Source organism: Cryptomeria japonica, chromosome 3 (assembly GCF_030272615.1).
Source record: "Cryptomeria japonica chromosome 3, Sugi_1.0, whole genome shotgun sequence".
NCBI classification, from domain to species: domain Eukaryota; kingdom Viridiplantae; phylum Streptophyta; class Pinopsida; order Cupressales; family Cupressaceae; genus Cryptomeria; species Cryptomeria japonica.
Window position 1 is genome coordinate 198354625 of NC_081407.1, and position 20586 is coordinate 198375210.

Here is a 20586-nt window from a genome sequence, read left to right on the forward strand (position 1 = left end):
CAGGACCAGGGTGCCAACACCCTAGTCCTCCCAATCAAGACCCATTTTTGAGCCCCTTAACGGTCACATCATTTTAGTTGGGAGCTAGATCCCATTCAACTCATGTTGGAAAATTAAGTTGTTTTTCGACAAGCAAGTATAAAATGTCTACCGCTCTCATTTTGATATACAATTCAAATTCAAAAATCATATATTCAATCAATCATTCAAGTGAGTAAGCAATCAATCTTCTTTCAAGCATTGGAGTAGAAGTAAGGTCAAGTTTCAAGAATTGGAGTTGGCATTCATGTTATGTGTTTATGAAGACTTCATGAAATCCTAAATCCTTGTGGAGACAAACAAAACTTTATTAAAAGGTATATCATTAGTGTTTTAGTCATTATTCAACATCTCCCTCAAAAGGAGAACATTTCCATTACTGCAATTCAATTACATTTCATTTCTATTTCATGGTTAATTCCAAAATTGGGGTTTGACCTAAGGCAAGACCCTATTCCCAATCTATTTCCCTTCTCTAGTGTGCACAGGAACATATACAAAGCTACAATCTTTAGAATTGGCTTTATTTACAATGACAAACAGATTCCCCTTTGGATGGAGAAAAGTGCAGAGGACCGGTGCGATGGCCATTACTGGTCTCAACATTTTAGGATCTCCTTCTGGGAACAAATATGAATGCACTTGCATTCCTCAGATCCAGGTTTGTTGCTCAATCTGATGACTGTAGCTCCTTGTTCATGTGTTATTACTTCAATTTCAACACTTTTACCCTAATTTCAGCATTTTACAATTCAACTTATAAGAGGTCGATCAATTCAAATCTAGTAAATCCAATAGAATTCTCATCCCCATCCTTGCTGATTTGTAGCTAGATCTATTGGGTTTACCCCTCTTAAATGTAATGGTTCCTAAGTCTAAATATTAGCGGTTTTCATATATCTAATTGTGGAAACCATAATATTTTTCACCATTATATTTTGGTGAACCCGACTCCATACACTTTTATTTCTGATTTATGTTCTTAGATATGAGTGTTTATGCATTTCAAATTCAAATTTACATTTACAGGTTTAATTTTTCTTTGAATTTCAAAAATTTAGAAGTTAAATTCACAAAAACCTTAATTTTTAATTCTAAAATTGAGCTTCTGAGATGTCCAATTTGGATTAGTTAATTCAAATTTGATTATTAATTTAAATTAAATTAAAATTCTCCCTCCTAGACCTCATTTTCAAATTAAATTACATAAATTTAGTGGTTGAATCTACAAAAACCCTAATTTATAATTCTAAAATTTTATTACGTGTTGCATAATTTTTCAAATTAATTTTCAGTTCTAATATTTATGAATGCTATGATATGATATAGATGCATTTTTATTTCAAATTCACAAATCAAATTTCTTAATTAATTGGTTAATCAATCATTTACACAAAATTTTGCATTGCCTAATCACTTTTTCAATTTTTAAATTCAAATTTCTCTCCTTTGTGCATGAGTTTTACTACCATTAGTCCTACCTATAATATTCTCAAGAGAAGAAGTTGTAGAATTAAGGAGTCCCAAGGTTTAATTACTAAGGATATGGAGCCTAATTCAGATAACTTATTTCATGAAAATGTTGGAGGTTCTTCTATTCCAACAATCGGTGTCATTTATCCTCATTCTTTACATAATTCTCATGATGAGGGTGAATCTCTAACTAGGGTTTCCATTGACCAATTGGAAAACATTGACAATGAATTTAAAAATCTTCAACAATGGATGAGTCAACAATACCTAGAAAGTGAGGCTATCCTATTGATTGGAAGATTAAAAAGAATGGCTCAAAGTGATAAAGTTGGTGTTGATTTGTTGCATGGCCTTGCTCATATTGTTGACACTAATATCATGCCTATGAAAAGTTGTGTTGAAGCTCTTGGTTACACTCAAGCGCCTAGTCAAGTTAATCATTCTATTCCTATGACTACATCTATGTCTAGTGTGCCTAATTTCACATCTAACATTATGGCTACTTCCACACAAAATGTTAACCCTACACATGTTAGTCAAGGGGGAAACATTGCTAATCAAAACTCTTTCATACCTCCTTCCATGAGTATTCCATTTGTAACCTAATTATCTCTCATACCTACATATCATAGTGTTCCACCTCCTTATTCTCAACCTCCTCCTTCATACGATAATATTACTCCTCCATCCCAATTCGACATGTCTAATTTAAACCCATCCATTGAAGCTACCATTAATAGCCTAGCTCAAACTATGTCATCCTTACAACAACAAATAACTCCCATTAACCAATAAAAGTTTAATGTGCCCACTTTTGATGTAGTGAGCCCATTATCTAATGATATTGTTCATGTTGTCCCTCATAAACATGTGGAAGTCCCTCAAATGGAGCTTTATAATGGAAATGGTGATCCCTTGACTCATGTGAAAACATTTCAAACTTTGTATAGTGATTTTTCTCATGATCAAATACTTTTGGCTAAATTGTTTACTAGAACATTTAGGGATAAAGCTTTGCAATGGTATTGTTCTTTGCTTCCTTATTCGATCACATCATTTCAACAATTGGCTAATGCTTTCATTTAGCTATTTCACAATAATATTGGTCCTAAGATTACTTTGACTAATTTGATTCATTGTAAGCAAGGTGTTAAAGAAAAAGTGACTGATTATATTGGTGGATATAAACATTTTGTATTCTCAAATTGCTTATCATATGCCTGATCATGATGTTCAAATAATTTTTTATTTCTAATTTGCAAAAAGACATTAGGGCTAAGATTCCCTTTTCTGAGTTTACTTTATTTACGCAGTTATGTGCAGTGCTTCATAACTATTAGCTTCAAGTGAGTCAATTTGAACAATCTCCTTCAATGACCCTGTTTGATCAAAATGAAAGTACTCAACAAACAACCTTTTGCCAAGTTTAAATCGAAACTGGGATTCATCAAGCTCAATGAAAACAATAATACTCAAGTTGTAGCTGCAACAATAGATGTGCCTCCTTTATCTAAGTATTTTAGAAATAATTTACTCCTCTTTTTGAATCTTTGCATAGCATTATGACACAATTGTTGAACAAGAATGTGCTGAAACTTCCTCCCATCAAACCAATTGACACATCCAAACCTTTGCCACCTTATCATGATTCCAAATCTTTTTGTCAATATCATCATCAACTCGATCATGACACTAAAAAGTGTTATTCCTTAAGGAGTAGAATTCAAGACCTTATTGATAACAATACCATATTTGTAGCTGGTGTGCATGACAAGGGAAATAAATTTGTATCTCTTCCAAATCAAAACGTCCAAATCTTTACTAATCCTTTGCCTTCCCATTCTAATAATGTGCTTGAGTGTGAGCATCTTGCATTTTCTCCCAATGACCTTGGCCTTGATTCTAATAATGTGGTGAATCTTATTGATAAACCTTCACCTCCTAAGGACCTATGCATCACCTTTGATCCCAGTGAGACTATTGAAGAACCTAATGGACCACTATATATCACTATGAAGATCAAAGACATACTCTCATGAGGGGTGCTCATTGATCCAACATGTATGGTCAATGTGATTACTGAAGAATATATTTGTACAATAAAATTGTATCAAGTAACATATGATAAATATTATATCGTGATTAAGATATTTGATGGTTTCTCTTGTCCCGTTATTGGTTCTATTACTCTTCACATTGAGGTTGGTACTAATTGCTTAGATGTCGTTTTTGCTATCATTCCTACATCGGATCAATTTCGTGTGAAGTTAGGACAACCTTGGCTGTATTCCATGAAAGCGATCCCTTCTACCATTCATGTGTGTTTAAAATTCCCTCGTAACGAAAAAATCATAACTATTAATCATAACTTGTACCAACCCACAGTGAGGCATGACGATGTTAATCTTGATTACTTTTGGTCTAAACAATTTGAACCTCTTAAATCTAGAAGTGATTCTCTTTTTCAATCTTATCAAAAGTGGAAAAATGAGATGATCTTATCCTTGAGTAAGCCTACAAATCCTAGACCTATTCCTCCTCCTCATGATGGACCCGATCTCCTTCCTACAACTTTTATTCCTCCCCTATATGTTGTTGTTCTGCCTCCTACATCTTACAAAGGAAAGCACTCGACATCTCCTATCTTTCAACCTAGTAGACCTTCTCCTATTCCTCCTTATTTAAAGGAAGAGAAGAAACCTATGTCTATTGATTAAAATGTAATTGAATTGCAGTAATGGAAATGTTCTCTTTTTGAGGGAGATATTGAATAATGATTGAAACACTAATGATATACCTTTTAATGGAGTTTTGTTTGTCTCCACAAGGAATTATGGTTTCATGAAGTCTTCATAAACTTGACCTTACTCCTATTTATCAAGCAGCATAAACATGTTCAACAAAGGATCAATCTAGCAACTTGTGTTATGCTACGTGATTCATAGAGCATCAACGCCTCAACAGTGAATGAAAGGATCAAACTAGTAAGCCATACTATACTAGATGATCAAACTAAAGGTCATATGCTAGGAAAGTTATTAGAGGTAGATTGATAACCATGCCTCGAGGTGCATTATGCAACACAACACCACCACTCGGGGGTTACATCAATGAACACAATAAGAAACAAGGAGGTCTATATGCCCCCCCTTAAGATGCCAACATATTTCTATGTTGATATATTAAGGATAATATAGAGAGATCCATATCGAGGATAAACACCTTCAAAACCTAGGAGATATCCTCAACAAGAATTCCTACATCCAAGCTAGGAAGGACACACATCTCCAAGAAAGGAAGAGATCATCGTAAGGGATACATATTGCAACAAGGGTAAAGATATACTTATCAAGGATAAATAGTTACTGACACGACAAAGTGAAGGGGGGGGGGGGGGGGGGGGGGTCCTTATCTAAGGATACATATACCTCCACAAAGAAAGGGGGTTCTCACACAAGAATAAATTATCAAGATTAAACGAGGAAGGAGATCCTCATTAAGAATGCATATCTTCCCGAAAGCAAGGAGAGAGGATTCTTGATGAAGGATGAACACTTTCAACTCCAAGGAGAGATTACCATAAAAGATATACACTTTCAAGCAAGGAAGAGCTCCTAACCAAGGATGCATACCTCCAAGTAACAAGGAAATCCTCATGAACATATAATTCTATGTAAGGAGATCTTTATATAGGATACATATCCAATAATGGGTAAAGGGATCCTTATCAAGGATACCTATTTACTAAACTACTCTCGCCCCCTAGTGCATAGGCAATATTAATAACATCGTAGGATATTATCCAAGTATGAATGCGCATGAAATTGTACCACAATGAATGATAACAAGATTCCAAAAGTTAAACTTCAAATTTCACGTTGTGAGGAGCAACATAATAGATACAAATTTTATCCAATCACATAAGAAACTAGAAAAAAAAAGGAGTTGAATGCCACTTGTTATAAGAATGTTACTATTATTAAGGAGTCTTCTAACTTCTCTCTTCAAGGCTCTACAATCAGCATTAGTATGACCATACATGTGATGTTAAGCATAAAAGAAGAGTTTTGTGTGGTCACCTCATCGAGATTCATAATCTTTCAAAGGTGGAAGAGTAATCAAGTGATCTTTTAAGAGTCTTAACAAGATTTGGTGTTCTCTAGATAAGGGAAAAGGTTTAGGTACAATTATTATCTCATCTGGAGGAAAGTGTTTTTGTATGTTAGGAGGTAATGAAGGAAAAGGTGGAGGTTAATTAGAAGTATGGAATCCTATACGTTCTCTATGATAATGAGGTGTGGGAGCTATCAAGACCTCAATTCCTTGTTTCATACATCCAAGACCATGTCCATTATGTTCTTGTTTAGAAATCATGTTAAAACCAACATTGTAATGTGTATGCAACTCTAATGGGGAAAGGCTTTCATCATAAACCTCATTAAAATTAGTTTTATAATCATATTTTGAAGCACTAAAAGGATGAATAAGTGAATAAGGGTTGGTCCTTTTGGGAGGATGCAAATTTGTATTAGCATCATTCATGTATGTTATGTTGTAAACACACAAACCCCATTGCAAATGGGGACCCATCTTTTTTCTTAGCTTGTTAGCTTAGTGTTTTGTTTAAGTTGGCTTTAGCTTGGAAATAATTTTGATCTCTTAGCCTTTTAGCAAGGTGGTGATGTCTTGTCAATCCGAGAAAGAATAGTTGATCAATCCTTGAAATGAGTTAGAGTGCAAAATTTTATCCTTGGATGGGTAGATCGAGTCACAAATTTCAAGTCTAGGATAAGGACTTAATGTGTAATCCACCATCCAGCCTAAGAAAATTCCTCGCTTGAGATTATAAATGTACAATTGTTAATAATGACAAGCATAGATGACTCCAAATAATCCACAAGAAATAGATTGATTATTTGCAATAAGATGTTTCTTCTATTTCCTCTCATTAGTATGTTTAAATTGCATGCATTTACTCCAAGAACTTCTAGAGCTCTCGAAACGCTTTAGTAACTAAAAGCAAAATTTCGAAGGGCCAAAATCAAACATTATTCTATAGTAAGCAAAGTGAAATGACATAAGTTTCAAAGCTTCTTTACACATATATTGGACAACCATTTACACATATATGATATTATTTTTTTAAAGTAACAATAAGATGTGCATTTAAACATAAACAATACAATAAAATAAATAATTTTAAATAAAAGTTAAAAATCACTTATTCATGTAATAAATAAAATAATTAAAAAATATTTAAAATGAAATAACTCTTTTTCCTTATCACCTTATGATAACCCTACCTTTTATTGGATGTGTTATCTATTAGCATCATGTCACTTATCTATTTGAATGTTGTGATATTTTAAATAAAAATTAACATTTAATATTCCTATAAAGATATGATCTCATAGATTTTATTTACTTAAAAAGTTATTTTATTTTAATCGAAAAATATTTTATTTATTAAATGGACAAATAAAAAGAATATTCAGAATTATTCTAGTCTATTTATTTAAAGAGTTTTTTATTTATTTTTATAAATTTTAATTTTGTTTTGTTTTATTTTTATTTTTCTTTAAAAAGTAATAAATGTCATGTAGTTTGTATGTTCCTTTTTAATTTTATATAATTCAAAATAACATATAATTATTAAAATTAATTAATAGTCAGTTTCTCTTTCTATTCATGTTAGTATTGTTTATTATTGATTATAATTATTAATATATTAAATTTTATATTTGAAAACTTCTCAAATAAAATATATGAATTAAATAGGCAACTTGAATGTTTAGAGAGAAGTGCAAGGTGCATATTGATAGAACAAAATTTCATAGTGGTGATGTGATGTACTTTCATGAATTAACTGGAGTACCTTCATATGGTAAGCTGGAATTGTAGACGATTCCCATGGAGGAGAGGACCAGGGTTGGAGCCCATAGCAGAGGGGAAATACATTATTATTCTTACAGAAACACACGAGCATGATGGTTGCAAAGTTCCAATTTTTGAAGGTTACAATAAAATCTTAGTATGGAATGAAGGGTCGAAAACAAGAAATGGACATGGGGGGATTGTGATCTTAATCAACGAAATATGGGGAAGTAACATAAAAGTTGAAAAAGAAGACCCTAATAAGCAATTTATTCGGATGGAAATAACATATAAGGATGTCATGATTTAGCTAGTTGCATGTTATTTCGCCCCAAAAAATTCAAGTCTACAAAAAGAAGAATCTTGACAGTGAAGATCCTTATGCAGCGTTAAAAAAAGACATATCTATTTTTAGCACATCAAGAGAGGTTGTTTTGGTGGGAGATTTTAATGCCAGGATAGCAAACAATCAGGTTATTCAATTGGACATCGAGTGTGGGAAAGATGACAATTCATTATGGTTAGAGGAAAACAAAGACCATGTTTGGGAAAGGGCTTCACAAGACGGATAGGGGATCGTGTCTCATTTTGGTGCAAAGCTTTTAGGTGTTTGTAGCTTGTATAGTTTGGTTATTTGTAACAGAGTGAAAAGTTGGCCACAATTAAGAGGCATTACTTGTAAAACATATGACGAACAAAGCCTCATTGATTATGTTTGGTGCTCTCAAGACTCTACTTCGAGACTGTTGGACTTTGAAATTGGGACATGTCCTTTTGATCTAAAATCTGATCACATGCCACATTTTGTGAAATTTGGAATTCACAATTATAATTCTCAAAAAATAGAGAGTGGTCTCTCACTTAAGAATAGTCAACCACAAGCAAAAATCACCATGAACCAAGAAAATCAAAACTTATTTGTCGTTTCTTTGGATCAACATCTTCAAATAGAAAAAGACACTTTTTCATGCAAAGAAGTTAGGGAAAAGAAAGATCGCATCTGCAATAGCCTATTGGTTCCATTAATTCATAAAACTCTAAAAATATGCAAAAGATCTCGACCTAAGAAAGGAGTTAACAACACTTTCTTGTCTAATCCATGGTATGATGAAGATTGCAAGGCTGCAAAAAGAATAGTCAAAGGGAACGAATCAGACAAGGAAAACAAAGGAATTTATGAGAAAATGATAAAATCTAAAAAGGAAGGCTATGTTATCTCAAGAAGAAAAGAGCTAATTTATTTGGGTAAACAAAGCCCCAAAGGATTTTGGAGAGAACATTAGCAAAAGAGAAATCAAACAGAAAGCAATATGACAGATGCAAAGTGGCTAGAGTATGCAGAGCTCCTGTATGAACGAACTCGAGATAAAAGCAATCCTTCCATAATCAGCACTTCAATCGAACTCTTCTCAATTGAAGATGTCAAACAAGGTATAAAGAGATTAACAAGTAATAAAGCAAAAGCCATTGATGGGTTACAGGCTGAATTCCTAAAGTGGGGAATGGGGTTGCTTGCTCCTCATATCCAAAAAAAAATTAATAGAGTAACTCAAAGTGGTTTTCCGACAGAATGGACTACAAGTGTAGTTATACCCCTACACAAGAGTGATGACCTTAATAATACTTTTAACTACCATACTATTATGGTCAACCCACTCCTAGGTGAGCTTTTTTGGGAGCATGATAGAGCGTAGATTCAACAGTTGGGCAGAAAAGAAAGAAATAAGAGAAAAGGGCAGGTTGGTTTTAGATCGAGACACTCTACCATCGATCACTACATCACTCTTAGGAACCTTATTGAGAAAGTTTAGGACCGGTAGAGAGGCCTTTGGTTGCTTTGTAGATTTCAAAAAAGCCTTTGACATTGTACGCAGAGACAAGATGTGGAAAAGAATGTAGGAAATTAAGGTTCTAAATGAGCTCAGAGCGGCATTGCATTGACTTTATGAGTAGGTTAGAGCTAAAATCAGAACTAAAGAAGGTATGTCAGATTGCTTTGGCAACAATATTGGGTTAAAACAAGGATGCCCTCTCTCGCCCACTCTATTTGGCTTACACATTGATAAACTTGAACAATGGGAGGGTGTCCAACTTGTTAGGTATGTGGTGAAGTTGCTCCTTTATGTGGATGATCTCATTTTAATTTCACAAACAACCCATGATTTGAGAGAGCACTTGAAAGAAGATAGTTTTTTTTTCAGGAGGTTGGGATATAGGTGAACACTAGCAAGACTAAGATCATGGATTTATCTCTAAAGAGGAAGAAGTAGCAAGTTAACTTTATCTTTGACGGAAATTTGTCAAAGATTGTGGAGTACAAGTACTTGGGAATTGATTTTCATAACAGGTGGAGCTGGAAGACTTGTAGAACTAAACGAATTCAAGGGGGTTGGCGTTCTTCTTTCTTGTTGCAAAATAGGTGTAGACAAGAAAAGTTATGAGATTGGAAAATGAAGAAGACTCTTTTTGGTTTGTTGGTTACACCTATTGTCTTCTATGGTTGTGAGGTTTGGAGGAACAACCTGACAAACCACAAGTGGAAACAAATTGAAAGAATACAAAAACATCTTATTACTAGCAACCTTAAAATCAAATTGACAGTTCCCTATGAGATTCAATGGAAGCTTCAGCGGTTATCCGATTGTTAAGCTATATAAAGAAAGTGGAAAATATGGATAAATACCGCTAACCCAAGTTGGTTGTGGGGGAGAGACTAGTTCGTAGAAAGAGGGGACGTGGATGAATCAAAATAAGGAATGGTTGAGAAAATGGGACATCGACTTGCAAATGTGTCGCAATACTAAGGAAGAGATAAAAAGACTTGTATTAGAAAAAATTGGGGCTACCATGTGGACAAAACAAATGGGCCAAAAAAAGCCCATTATGTGAAAGAGTTCAACTTCACTTGGGAACATGATGAGAAAGACTACTTACGAGTGGCAATTAAGAGTAAGGCTAGATTGTTAGTGGTGCAACTCGAAAATGGGTTTCACCATCTAAGGTGCGAAACAGGGAGATGGATAGTTCCCAAAGAGACTTGGCAAGAAAGAACATGTGTCTTCTGCAATAAAGGACCTCATTTTTTAGTGTGCTTCTTACCAAGATATCCGTGGGCAGTATGAGAACGGCTTGAAAGAGAGTTGTCTAAACCTACTTTTTGAAGAGGAAAGACTACACAAAATTGTTGGTTTCTTTATAAAGATACACAACTAAAGAGCAGATATCGAGAAGAACATGAAGATGACATAAGTTTGGTGTTGGGTCCCTTAGATTGTTGGTCTCGTGGATGTCATTAAAATTCCTTCATTCATTCATTCAACTACACATGTTTACTCATTATAAAAAGTGATTTTTTAAAAATTTATTTATTTATTTGGTCTCTTCAAAGACATCTGATAAAATTGGAACAAAAAGTGATTTTTGGTGGGATATGTGATCGTAAAAAAGGTAGGGTTTATGTCTCATCGTAGAATGTGAAGTCTTTGACTGGTGGTGACAAAATGTGAGTAAATGCTTTAGAGGAATTGTTTTGTTAGTTCTTATAGTGAACTTTGCACACCCACATATCCTCAATGGTATATCAAATTTTGATGGCTTTATTGTCTTCGCATGCAACTTAACTATTTATAGCTATTTTTCTAGCTTTTGGGTAGTAACAACACATTGTGGGATCTATTATGCACACAAGGGTCAAAGATACACATTTCAAAGTGTCGCTTGATACCAATAACTGTGCACTTAAAATTGTCAATACTTATGCACAAGTGATCTAGTAGTTGTGCATAAATGCCCCACTAGTCATGCACAAATGGGTCAATTATGGAGATAAAAAACTAAAAAGTGGCCGGCTATTGGTACATGTGAAATTTATTAATGGGATTTTAGTTATTTTTTTTTTAAGTTAGTAACTGGGGGTTGGGTTCACAAGGAGTGCGTGTTTATTGGAATACACACTGCTAGTGATGCTTTTGCCTAGTGCAAGTTTACAAGTATTATTCAGTTTTATTTATGATGTCATGAAGAAAAAACAAACAAATTTTGGACAGACATTTTGAAGCCCTACCAAGCAAACAAAATAATCCACTCAGTAAAGAGAAGAGTGTGAAAAACTTTACAGAGAGTTCAAATGTGAGACTACCTTTTTTGGATGAAAAATCTCCACCATATATAACCTATCAACTAATTAAGTCAACCTTCTTTCTCATGAGTCTGAGGACATTGATAAACTTTGAAGGTTCCAATACACTCAAACTCAAAACTTATTGTTGTCGTAGAATTTGTTATTGATGTCAAAGGTTGAATCCTGAAAAGAGAATTGAAATGAAATATTTTTTAAAGCTACTAATCATTCATCAGATTTTTGAAATTATTTTTTAAAGCTACTAATTATTTATCATATTTTTGTTGAGCTACTTGACATCCTTGAGCTGCTTTTGTGTTTGCTTGAACTTGTCAGCTTCAGCTAGTTGTGTGCCTTCTTGTCAATGTGTCAGCTGCTACATCAGCTTTCATGCCATGTCATCATTTGAACTTACAAAAGGACCAAGTTTTATAATTTTAAATATGGTGATCTAAATGTTTAAACTCATTTGTATCGTATGAGTTGATGTGGCTCTTTAATCGGTTTCAGATTTTCTTATGTATTTATTTGGTCCCATGGTTTCAGTTTAGTGTAACATTTTTGGTATTAAAGAAACGGTTTATTTTATTAAGGATTCAAGTTTGTTTATATCGGTTGATTTCAAAATGCAAAACATTCAGAGTTGACTAACATTCTCTAGACTTAATATGTTATTTAATGTGTGTGATTTAAAGCTGATGCAATTTATACCAAAGGTTGCAATTTCTGCCGTCTGGTACTGGAGATCAACGTTATTCTTTATTTTGTGGAGAGTAATTGTCTTTAAGAATGCGTGGAAACTTTTTATCACGTCTGTCTAAGATATTCAACGTCAGATTTGTGTAACGTTTTATCTTTAAAAAAACCTTGACTGTTGCCTATTGTGGTGCCCTGGTTTTTCATAAACTTGTGAGCAGATTCTGTTTTGTGGGAAGTGGTATGTCTTATAAACACGTGAAAAAGTCGTGGCTATGGTAATATCACTCCCAGCATGTTTTGGGTGCGTATTTTGGACGTGACAATTATTGTAGACAGTTAGTGTTTGATTCGCGTGAGTTGTAGTAGAGTGCAAAAAGGGGTGAGGAGATTTCCAAAGTATGAATTGAAATAGTGTCAATTATACCTAGCGCTTGGTATATGTATTTCATATAATTCATTCTCTGTTAAAAAACGTTGTGAATGTTCATGGAGGTTGCTTAAGGAGAGACATCAATATATGTATACTACAGAATCGATACTTGGCAAAAAAGGGTTAAGGAGAAGTAGTTCTTTTTGGGATTATGCGATGCTTTTGAGAGTCTTCCTTGAGAAATTTTTGCAGTATGTTGGCACTGTTAGAAGCAGGTATTAAAAGCAGAGGCTACGAAAGTGATTTTGTGAGCAGTTTTAACAAAGAACAAGTTTGTGCGAGAAGTTGATGATGTCGTGCTGCACGATTAAAAGGAGATTGAACGATCAGTTTCTGGTGAATTTTTTGTGAGATTTATATGATCATTAAACCTACTAATTGGTATTCTATGCTTGGTGATTGAAGTGTTTAAAAAGCATTTTTTTTTAATGTTTGTTTTGATAAACTGAAGTTGGTGTTTCAACTGGACGAAGTTGGTGTTTCTATCAGGGTTGATGCCTTCTGTGAGTTGGTGCTCCCTATGTAATCTGGGTTGGTACCCATTTTGTTAATAAAAGTTATTGTGTGGTTTTTTATTTAAAAGGGTTTTCCACAAGAAATCTGGTGTTTTTATCTTTATGGTTGCTTTTTTCATGTTTTTTTTTGGTTTCAATCAGTTAAAAGTTTTGAAAGTTTTGAAATACTGATTCACCCCTCTCAGTATTTCTTGTGTTTCTTGTGTGTTCTTCAATTTTATATCAGATTGTCCATTCTTATGGGGTGTCACATATTCATGAAACTGGTTATCCATTTGCCTATGAATCAAATAAATCAGCTTTAGCACGAATTCTTTTAAAGGAAGCACCATAGTTGCATTAATAATCAATATTTTAGGTCAATTGTGGGAAAGCTATTGAGATTAGTAAATATATCTACAACTTGAATAGGGATGACAGTTTGGAATCAAGTGTAAGTGCTGACCTATCATATGCATGTTAAAGAGTTGCAACAACTAAAGGGATGCATCTATAAAAAAATTGTACATGTTACAGATATTAATAGTCACAATTCGTTTGTATTAATTTAGTATATATGAAATAGTTTTTATTATTTATTTTGGTACTAATTTGTACTTAAAATTTAATGATAGTATCAATTTGTTTATTTAACACTTTTTTTTTTTCTTGTGAATGCATCATCATTATTATGATGCCTTAATTTATTTATAAATGGAGGTCAATTATACAATCCATTCATATCTTATCATGATGGCAGATCATATAATGTGATTCAAAACATTGATAAAAGGATCTTATAAACAATTATATCCATAAGCATTTTTATAAACATGAACATTAAGAAAAAGGTTATCTTTAAAAGAAATTTCATTCACATTTAGAGACATTTAGTTCATGCATGGATTATACCGTAACATGATCATCCATGCACCACATTGTTGCCAAACATAAGTCCCTGATCTTGGACAAAAACAACTATAATGTTGACTAATTAAATCTATCTAGTAAAACTACTAGAATAATTTGAAAGGTTGGAGATTACATCCTATGATGTTATGAAGGCCTTCATTAAACTCCACCCCTAACCAGATTTGAGCTGCTCCTTTTGACTTACCAATTTCTTCCCTAGGAAGGTTTTCTTCTATTTATTGAGATTTTTGGAAAAACTAAGGGAAGAGCATTAGTCACCATTCATGTTCCAATAGTCGTTCTCCTTGTACACCCAACCTCCCAATTACTAACTTCAAAAAATAAAATAAATAAATAAACTAAAAGCCCATTAATAAATTTCACATGTACCATTTTTTAGCATTTTTGGACCATAATTGGCCCATTTGTGCACCTTTATTGGTACCCATAGTCCACGACTAATGGGGCATTTGTGCATAAGTATTGACAATTTTAAGTGCATGGTTATTGGGGCATCTTTAGCCAAGTATCAGGCAGCACTTTGAAATGTGTACTTTTTGACCCTTGCATGCATAATGGATCCCACAGCGTGCATTGTTACTACCTAGAAGCCAAAACAATAACTATAGCATTTTTATAAACATGAACATTAAGAAAAAGGTTATCTTTAAAAGAAATTTCATTCACATTTAGAGACATTTAGTTCATGCATGGATTATACCGTAACATGATCATCCATGCACCACATTGTTGCCAAACATAAGTCCCTGATCTTGGACAAAAACAACTATAATGTTGACTAATTAAATCTATCTAGTAAAACTACTAGAATAATTTGAAAGGTTGGAGATTACATCCTATGATGTTATGAAGGCCTTCATTAAACTCCACCCCTAACCAGATTTGAGCTGCTCCTTTTGACTTACCAATTTCTTCCCTAGGAAGGTTTTCTTCTATTTATTGAGATTTTTGGAAAAACTAAGGGAAGAGCATTAGTCACCATTCATGTTCCAATAGTCGTTCTCCTTGTACACCCAACCTCCCAATTACTAACTTCAAAAAATAAAATAAATAAATAGACTAAAAGCCCATTAATAAATTTCACATGTACCATTTTTTAGCATTTTTGGACCATAATTGGCCCATTTGTGCACCTTTATTGGTACCCATAGTCCACGACTAATGGGGCATTTGTGCATAAGTATTGACAATTTTAAGTGCATGGTTATTGGGGCATCTTTAGCCAAGTATCAGGCAGCACTTTGAAATGTGTACTTTTTGACCCTTGCATGCATAATGGATCCCACAGCGTGCATTGTTACTACCTAGAAGCCAAAACAATAACTATAAGTATGGATGTTGCATGGGGAAAACCCAAAAAAAAGTCATCAAAATCCTTATAACGACTACTGATACACTTTCCCTATGAGTATTACAATTTTCTGGTGGTCCTAGATTTATTCACAGATTTACAGGAGTTTGCTAATGGAGTGAAAAGTAACTGGTTTGTTGTGAATTTCAACTAATTTCATTTTCCAATACTTGTTTTACAAGTCGACTTAAGTGGCTTCTTTAACTCCCACTAGCTAAGTGTGTTCTACATGTTGACATGAGTAGCTTCTCCAAGTCCAATTGGCTGGTCTATTGTGATGTCGTCCACCTCCTCATCGTTTTTTTTAAAAAGATCTCAGGGGAGGAGTTTGTCATTTTTTCTTGACTGCTTTGTTTACGTTCCATTATATTGAGCTCAAGACAGTTTAGTGCCATACAGATATGTCAAGAGCTAACCTGTTTTGCTGGCCAAGTAACTAGCTTGTATTTTTTTGTGTAGCCTCTTTGGGATTGGCCCTCTCCCCAAGCCTACGTGTTAGCTGGATGGATTTTTGGCAAATAAGTACATTTGAATTCCTTGGTTGTTCCCTTGTCCCATGCAATTTGTTGAAATAGTAGCTAGCTCGGATACCTATTGTATTTTAATGTTGTCAATGACAATTAAAATACATTTGTATTATCTTTTATGTAAATGTGTCATTGGGCTGGACCCAAAATGTAACGTGGAAGTCAACTCAATGTGTTATTGGGCTGGACCCAAATGTAGCATGGAAAGGCAATACAACATGTCTATTGGGGCTGAGCCCAAAATGAAACATAGTGTAACTTGTAAATTATGTAGGCCCCAAATTGGGCGCTAAAAGGCAAACTCCAAATAATTTAAAATGGTGACAATCTTGTTAAAGCCGACTTGGGGAAAACATGAACATGAATCTTGTATATAAACAAGATTCATTTCACACTTCAAATACAATCATCTTCATCAAACAAGTATACTATAAGCCTTATGTGAATTCAATCAGCGAACTTGGAAAGATAGTAGGCGATCTAAGTCTTCATACTACTGCGAGCTTATCTGATCATTGAGCAAATCTATTGGGCAGCTTGCTGGGCAAATTGGTGTCCTCAAACTTCAGCGATCTTCTTCCCCAAGTGATGTCGATATTCTGCCCCCTCTAAAGATTGATATACTGCAGCTGCATATACTTGGTTTGAATCTGCCCTAGATTCACACTACAATCAGATAAGATAAGTAATCTGATATATACTGTTCATGTAATCTGCTTATAAATAAAGGATCTGATCTGAATCTTTGATGCTGGGTTTTTCCTCCAAGAGGGAGGTTTTTCCAGGGTATTTGTGTCTTGTGTCTTGTGCTTTATTGTTATTACTGCTCATTCACAGTCTGATTATAATTTAATTAGTTAGATTCACATCTGATTGCTTGAAATTAACACAATTCTCTTCTTCTTGTGCTTTCTTATAGTCTGTTTGTTCCTGATCTTGATCTTCCACGGTGGGAAAACACAAACCAAATGGTCATGTAACTGGCAGATCCAACAGTTGAAGGGGATATTTTCGCAGTTTCTTGGTTATTCCCACTCAATTTCCCCATGTCAAGCAATATCGTGTCTAGTAATGGCTCTTCGAATCAACATTGACCAATTCCAACATAATTGGTAACTCCCTAGTTTATTAAGTTAGCATGCTATAATATATTCTGCAATACCACGGCCTAGTTTCGTAAAGATTATTTTTGTGAATATTCACTTCGGATAAGTATATTTCTTACCCAAGCTGGAGGCATATTTGGGACGCCTTTCACTGGGTTGAATGCAGAACTATTTTTTTCAAGAACTGTGGTTCACATAGGAAAGCCTAATCTTTCTCTTGTTTTGAGGAGATGGCCAATTCCATTTGGTGTTATGAATATGTCAATAAAATATTCCTTTTCTTATTGCTGTTTTGCCTCTGATCTTTTAGGTTATTTGTTCTTGATCTCGCATGGTAGGTTAAACACAACCCAGATGGTCATGTTAATGGCAGGTCCTACATTTGATGGTAATATGTTGATAGTTTATTGAATTTTCCCATTCAATTCTTCCCTTGCAAAGCAATATTGTGGCTGATAATGGCTTTTCCAAATCAATGAAACACCCTTTGGGCATCACGAGTATGTCCAAAGAAGCAATACATTTCCAATTCTGTTCTACCCACAACCTGAGTGTTCTAGATCAGTGAAAGTTAGCATATTAGGATCTTTTCTTGAGCAGTTATAACCTGTTTTCCAATTCTTACCTGAGCTGGAAGCATACTTGGGAGGTCTTTAGTTGGGTTGAATGCAGAGTGCTATGGAATCATAAACATTCCTTTTTTTTTTTCAAGAACTATGCGGTTCACCAAGCAGTGTCTAATCTTTATCTTCTTTTGAGGAGAAGATGGCCATGAAATATTCTTCAGGTGCTACGAATGTCCATGAAATATTCCTCCTCCTTGTTTTGCCTCTGATCTGCTGGGTTATTTGTTCTTTGTCTTGCATGGCGAGGCAAACACAATCCAGATGGTCATGTCAATGGCAGATCCTACATTTGAAGGGAATATGTTCATAGTTATTGGGTTTTCTTGCTCAATTCTTCCATTGTCAAGCAATATTGTGTCTGATAATGGGTTCTTATAATCAACAAAATACCCTCAGGGCATCATGAGTATGTCGAAAGAAATAATGCATTTCCAATTCACTTGTACCCACAACGTAAATTTTCTAGATCAGTAAAAGTTAGCATATTAGGATTTTGAGCAGTCATAACCTTTTTCCCGTGCCCTAAGTTGAGATTTACACTCTCAGCAACCTATTTTTGGGTAGGAATATTTGATCAGGTTATCGTTCTAAGAGCATTGATGTGAATAAAATCAAACAGGCTTCCTTTGCACATCTGATCTTAATATTTTATCATTAGAAATAACATATCTGACATTTAAACATAGTTGGAAAGGAAGGTGGATCTGTGAAGAGGCCATTGTATTCCCTATGGAGACTGTTTTTTGTGTCCCCCAAGGAAACTGTTCGTTAATCCAATCAGCTTCTTGATCCTGTTGTTGGTGTGAGAGCTGAGCATCGGTGTGCACTTGGTGAGGCCATGGACATGGGGATGGGAGGCGAGAGGTTTTAACACGCAACCTTGCCTTTAGCTTCCAACTGCAAGCAATGCAAGAATAAGAAATTAATGAGTAAAGCCTTTTATTTCTGTTAGTAGAATTGATTTCAAAAATTTATCAGATCCTCACCATGATTCCTTATGGTTAGTGGCTTTGTTTTCTTACTCTTTTGGGTTGAGGTTTTCAGAACCATAATTGACTTAAACTCCTTACAGTTCAAACTGAGGTAAGAAATTGTAGCTTGGCGAGTTAAAATACAAAGCAAACTGAAAAATGAGTCTAAGTGCATAAAAGAATGGAAAAAATTCATTTGCTGGGGAACAAGTTAATGAAAAAGTAATGTTGAATGTTCAAGTGAATATGGGACAATACGAATCGGCAACAAATGACTGAATTATTTTAAACTATAGTGTGGGGATATATAGATAACTAAAGTTCCCTGCCAGCCATGCAAATCATATGATTAAGAATGATTTATATATTCTTTACATCGGAAACAGAATGAAATAATTTCCAACCTTGTTAATCTACATCAGACAAGCACATGCAGCCAGCTTACTAGGCCTTCTGAAGAAATGAATCACTACAAAGAAATATAATCCCATTCACATTCATTATCCACCAAAATACATTGTCCTATAAGAAGATAATAAATACCTGGTCCGGATTATTTAGAAGGAATTATTCATTATTATTTTGTCTTGGTGTGTGTGAAAGTGTACGTCTGTCAAAGGGAGAAATTTCAAAAACAAGGTGCTTGAATACCATTTTATATCCAATGGCATGGTAACAATGACGATAAAAAACACACAACCCCAGTAGGTTATTTTTCAATAAAGCTGATTTTAATATATCATAGGCTTGCTTATTTTGTTGATCAAGTTCCATGCATAATCTCTCAGGAGAAAAATAGGAAGATTATTGAATCAATACAACGCTGACATCAAAAAAAAGGACACGGGATTCCATAATGGTCCCAAAACATCTGTGCTTTTGCATACAGAGATGCCATGTGTCCCTCTTCTTATGAAATTGAAGAATGTGCATTCAAGTTTTATGCTAATAACGAATCCATAATCAACCAAAAGAATGGGGAAAGTTTATAAGTTATAAAATCCCCATCTTTTGTATATAAGCTATGTAACAAATTACATCTTTGAATGATCTCTCATTCCTTTGCTCATCGCTATTCCTGTTTTTGATCCAGACTGGCGGCCCAAATGTTTGCAAATAAAATCTGCTGCTGAAAGCAGCTTACCAAGATGAACATTTGTCTTCACACCAAGCCCATTTAGTAAATAGACAACATCCTCAGTTGCTACATTACCAGTAGCACCTTTGGCATATGGGCATCCTCCAAGTCCAGATATTGACGAGTCAACGACACTTATTCCCATCTGTAAATATAAGCAGCAGAAATGAAGTTTAGAGATAAGGATATAGATTCATTCCATCATTAATTATTCACTACTTGTGATTCATTTTTATTGAATTGTAGTTTGCCAAAAAGATTCAAGATCTCCTTAGTTATCAAAACATAGGCTATAAATAACTCGTGGTATAAAACCTGTAGAGACACTAGTATATTTGCAAGTGCTTGTCCATAGGTATCGTGGAAATGAACAGCAATCTTTTCTATGGGTACAACGCTCATAACAGCTTCAAGCATCGGAATGACAGTACCTGGAAGGACACATCAAATAAACTCAAAATTAAATTTACGAAGGCTGTTTGAATCATTTCAGTTATCTTAAACTGTGTGTGTGTGTGTATGCAGTGCTATTACATTTCACAGTTAAACATGTTTGACAGAAAAGCTTTCAAGTGGGAACAGTTTCTGGAATGGCACACATACTAGGTAGTAGATAGACATATACACAAGACTACATTGATATATTGAAAAAGGCAAAAAGATTATTTTCATGAAAAGTTAAGCTACATTGATACAACTAATGAAAAGTAAAAAGCAAGGTGAGTGCCCAAGCAAAAAGTTCTTGGTAATCATGTCATGCCCCCTTTTCAAAGATAAAGAATTTGGCATTTTATATTTAAGGGGC

General features: G+C 34.3%; 1 protein-coding gene across 2 annotated transcripts in view; it reads right to left on the reverse strand.

Moving 5' to 3' along the window:
- Positions 1 to 19330: 19330 nt before the first annotated feature.
- Positions 19331 to 20586, reverse strand: part of LOC131061586 (uncharacterized) — a 111475-nt gene continuing 110219 nt past the window's right edge. For both annotated transcript variants that reach the window (XM_057995348.2, XM_057995349.2), the window contains exons 9-10: positions 20097 to 20212; positions 19331 to 19926 (exon numbers count right to left, since the gene is read on the reverse strand). In XM_057995348.2, the coding sequence (XP_057851331.2) occupies positions 19678 to 19926; positions 20097 to 20212 (365 nt within the window). In that variant the 3' untranslated portion in view covers positions 19331 to 19677. The remainder of the gene's footprint in view (positions 19927 to 20096; positions 20213 to 20586) is intronic.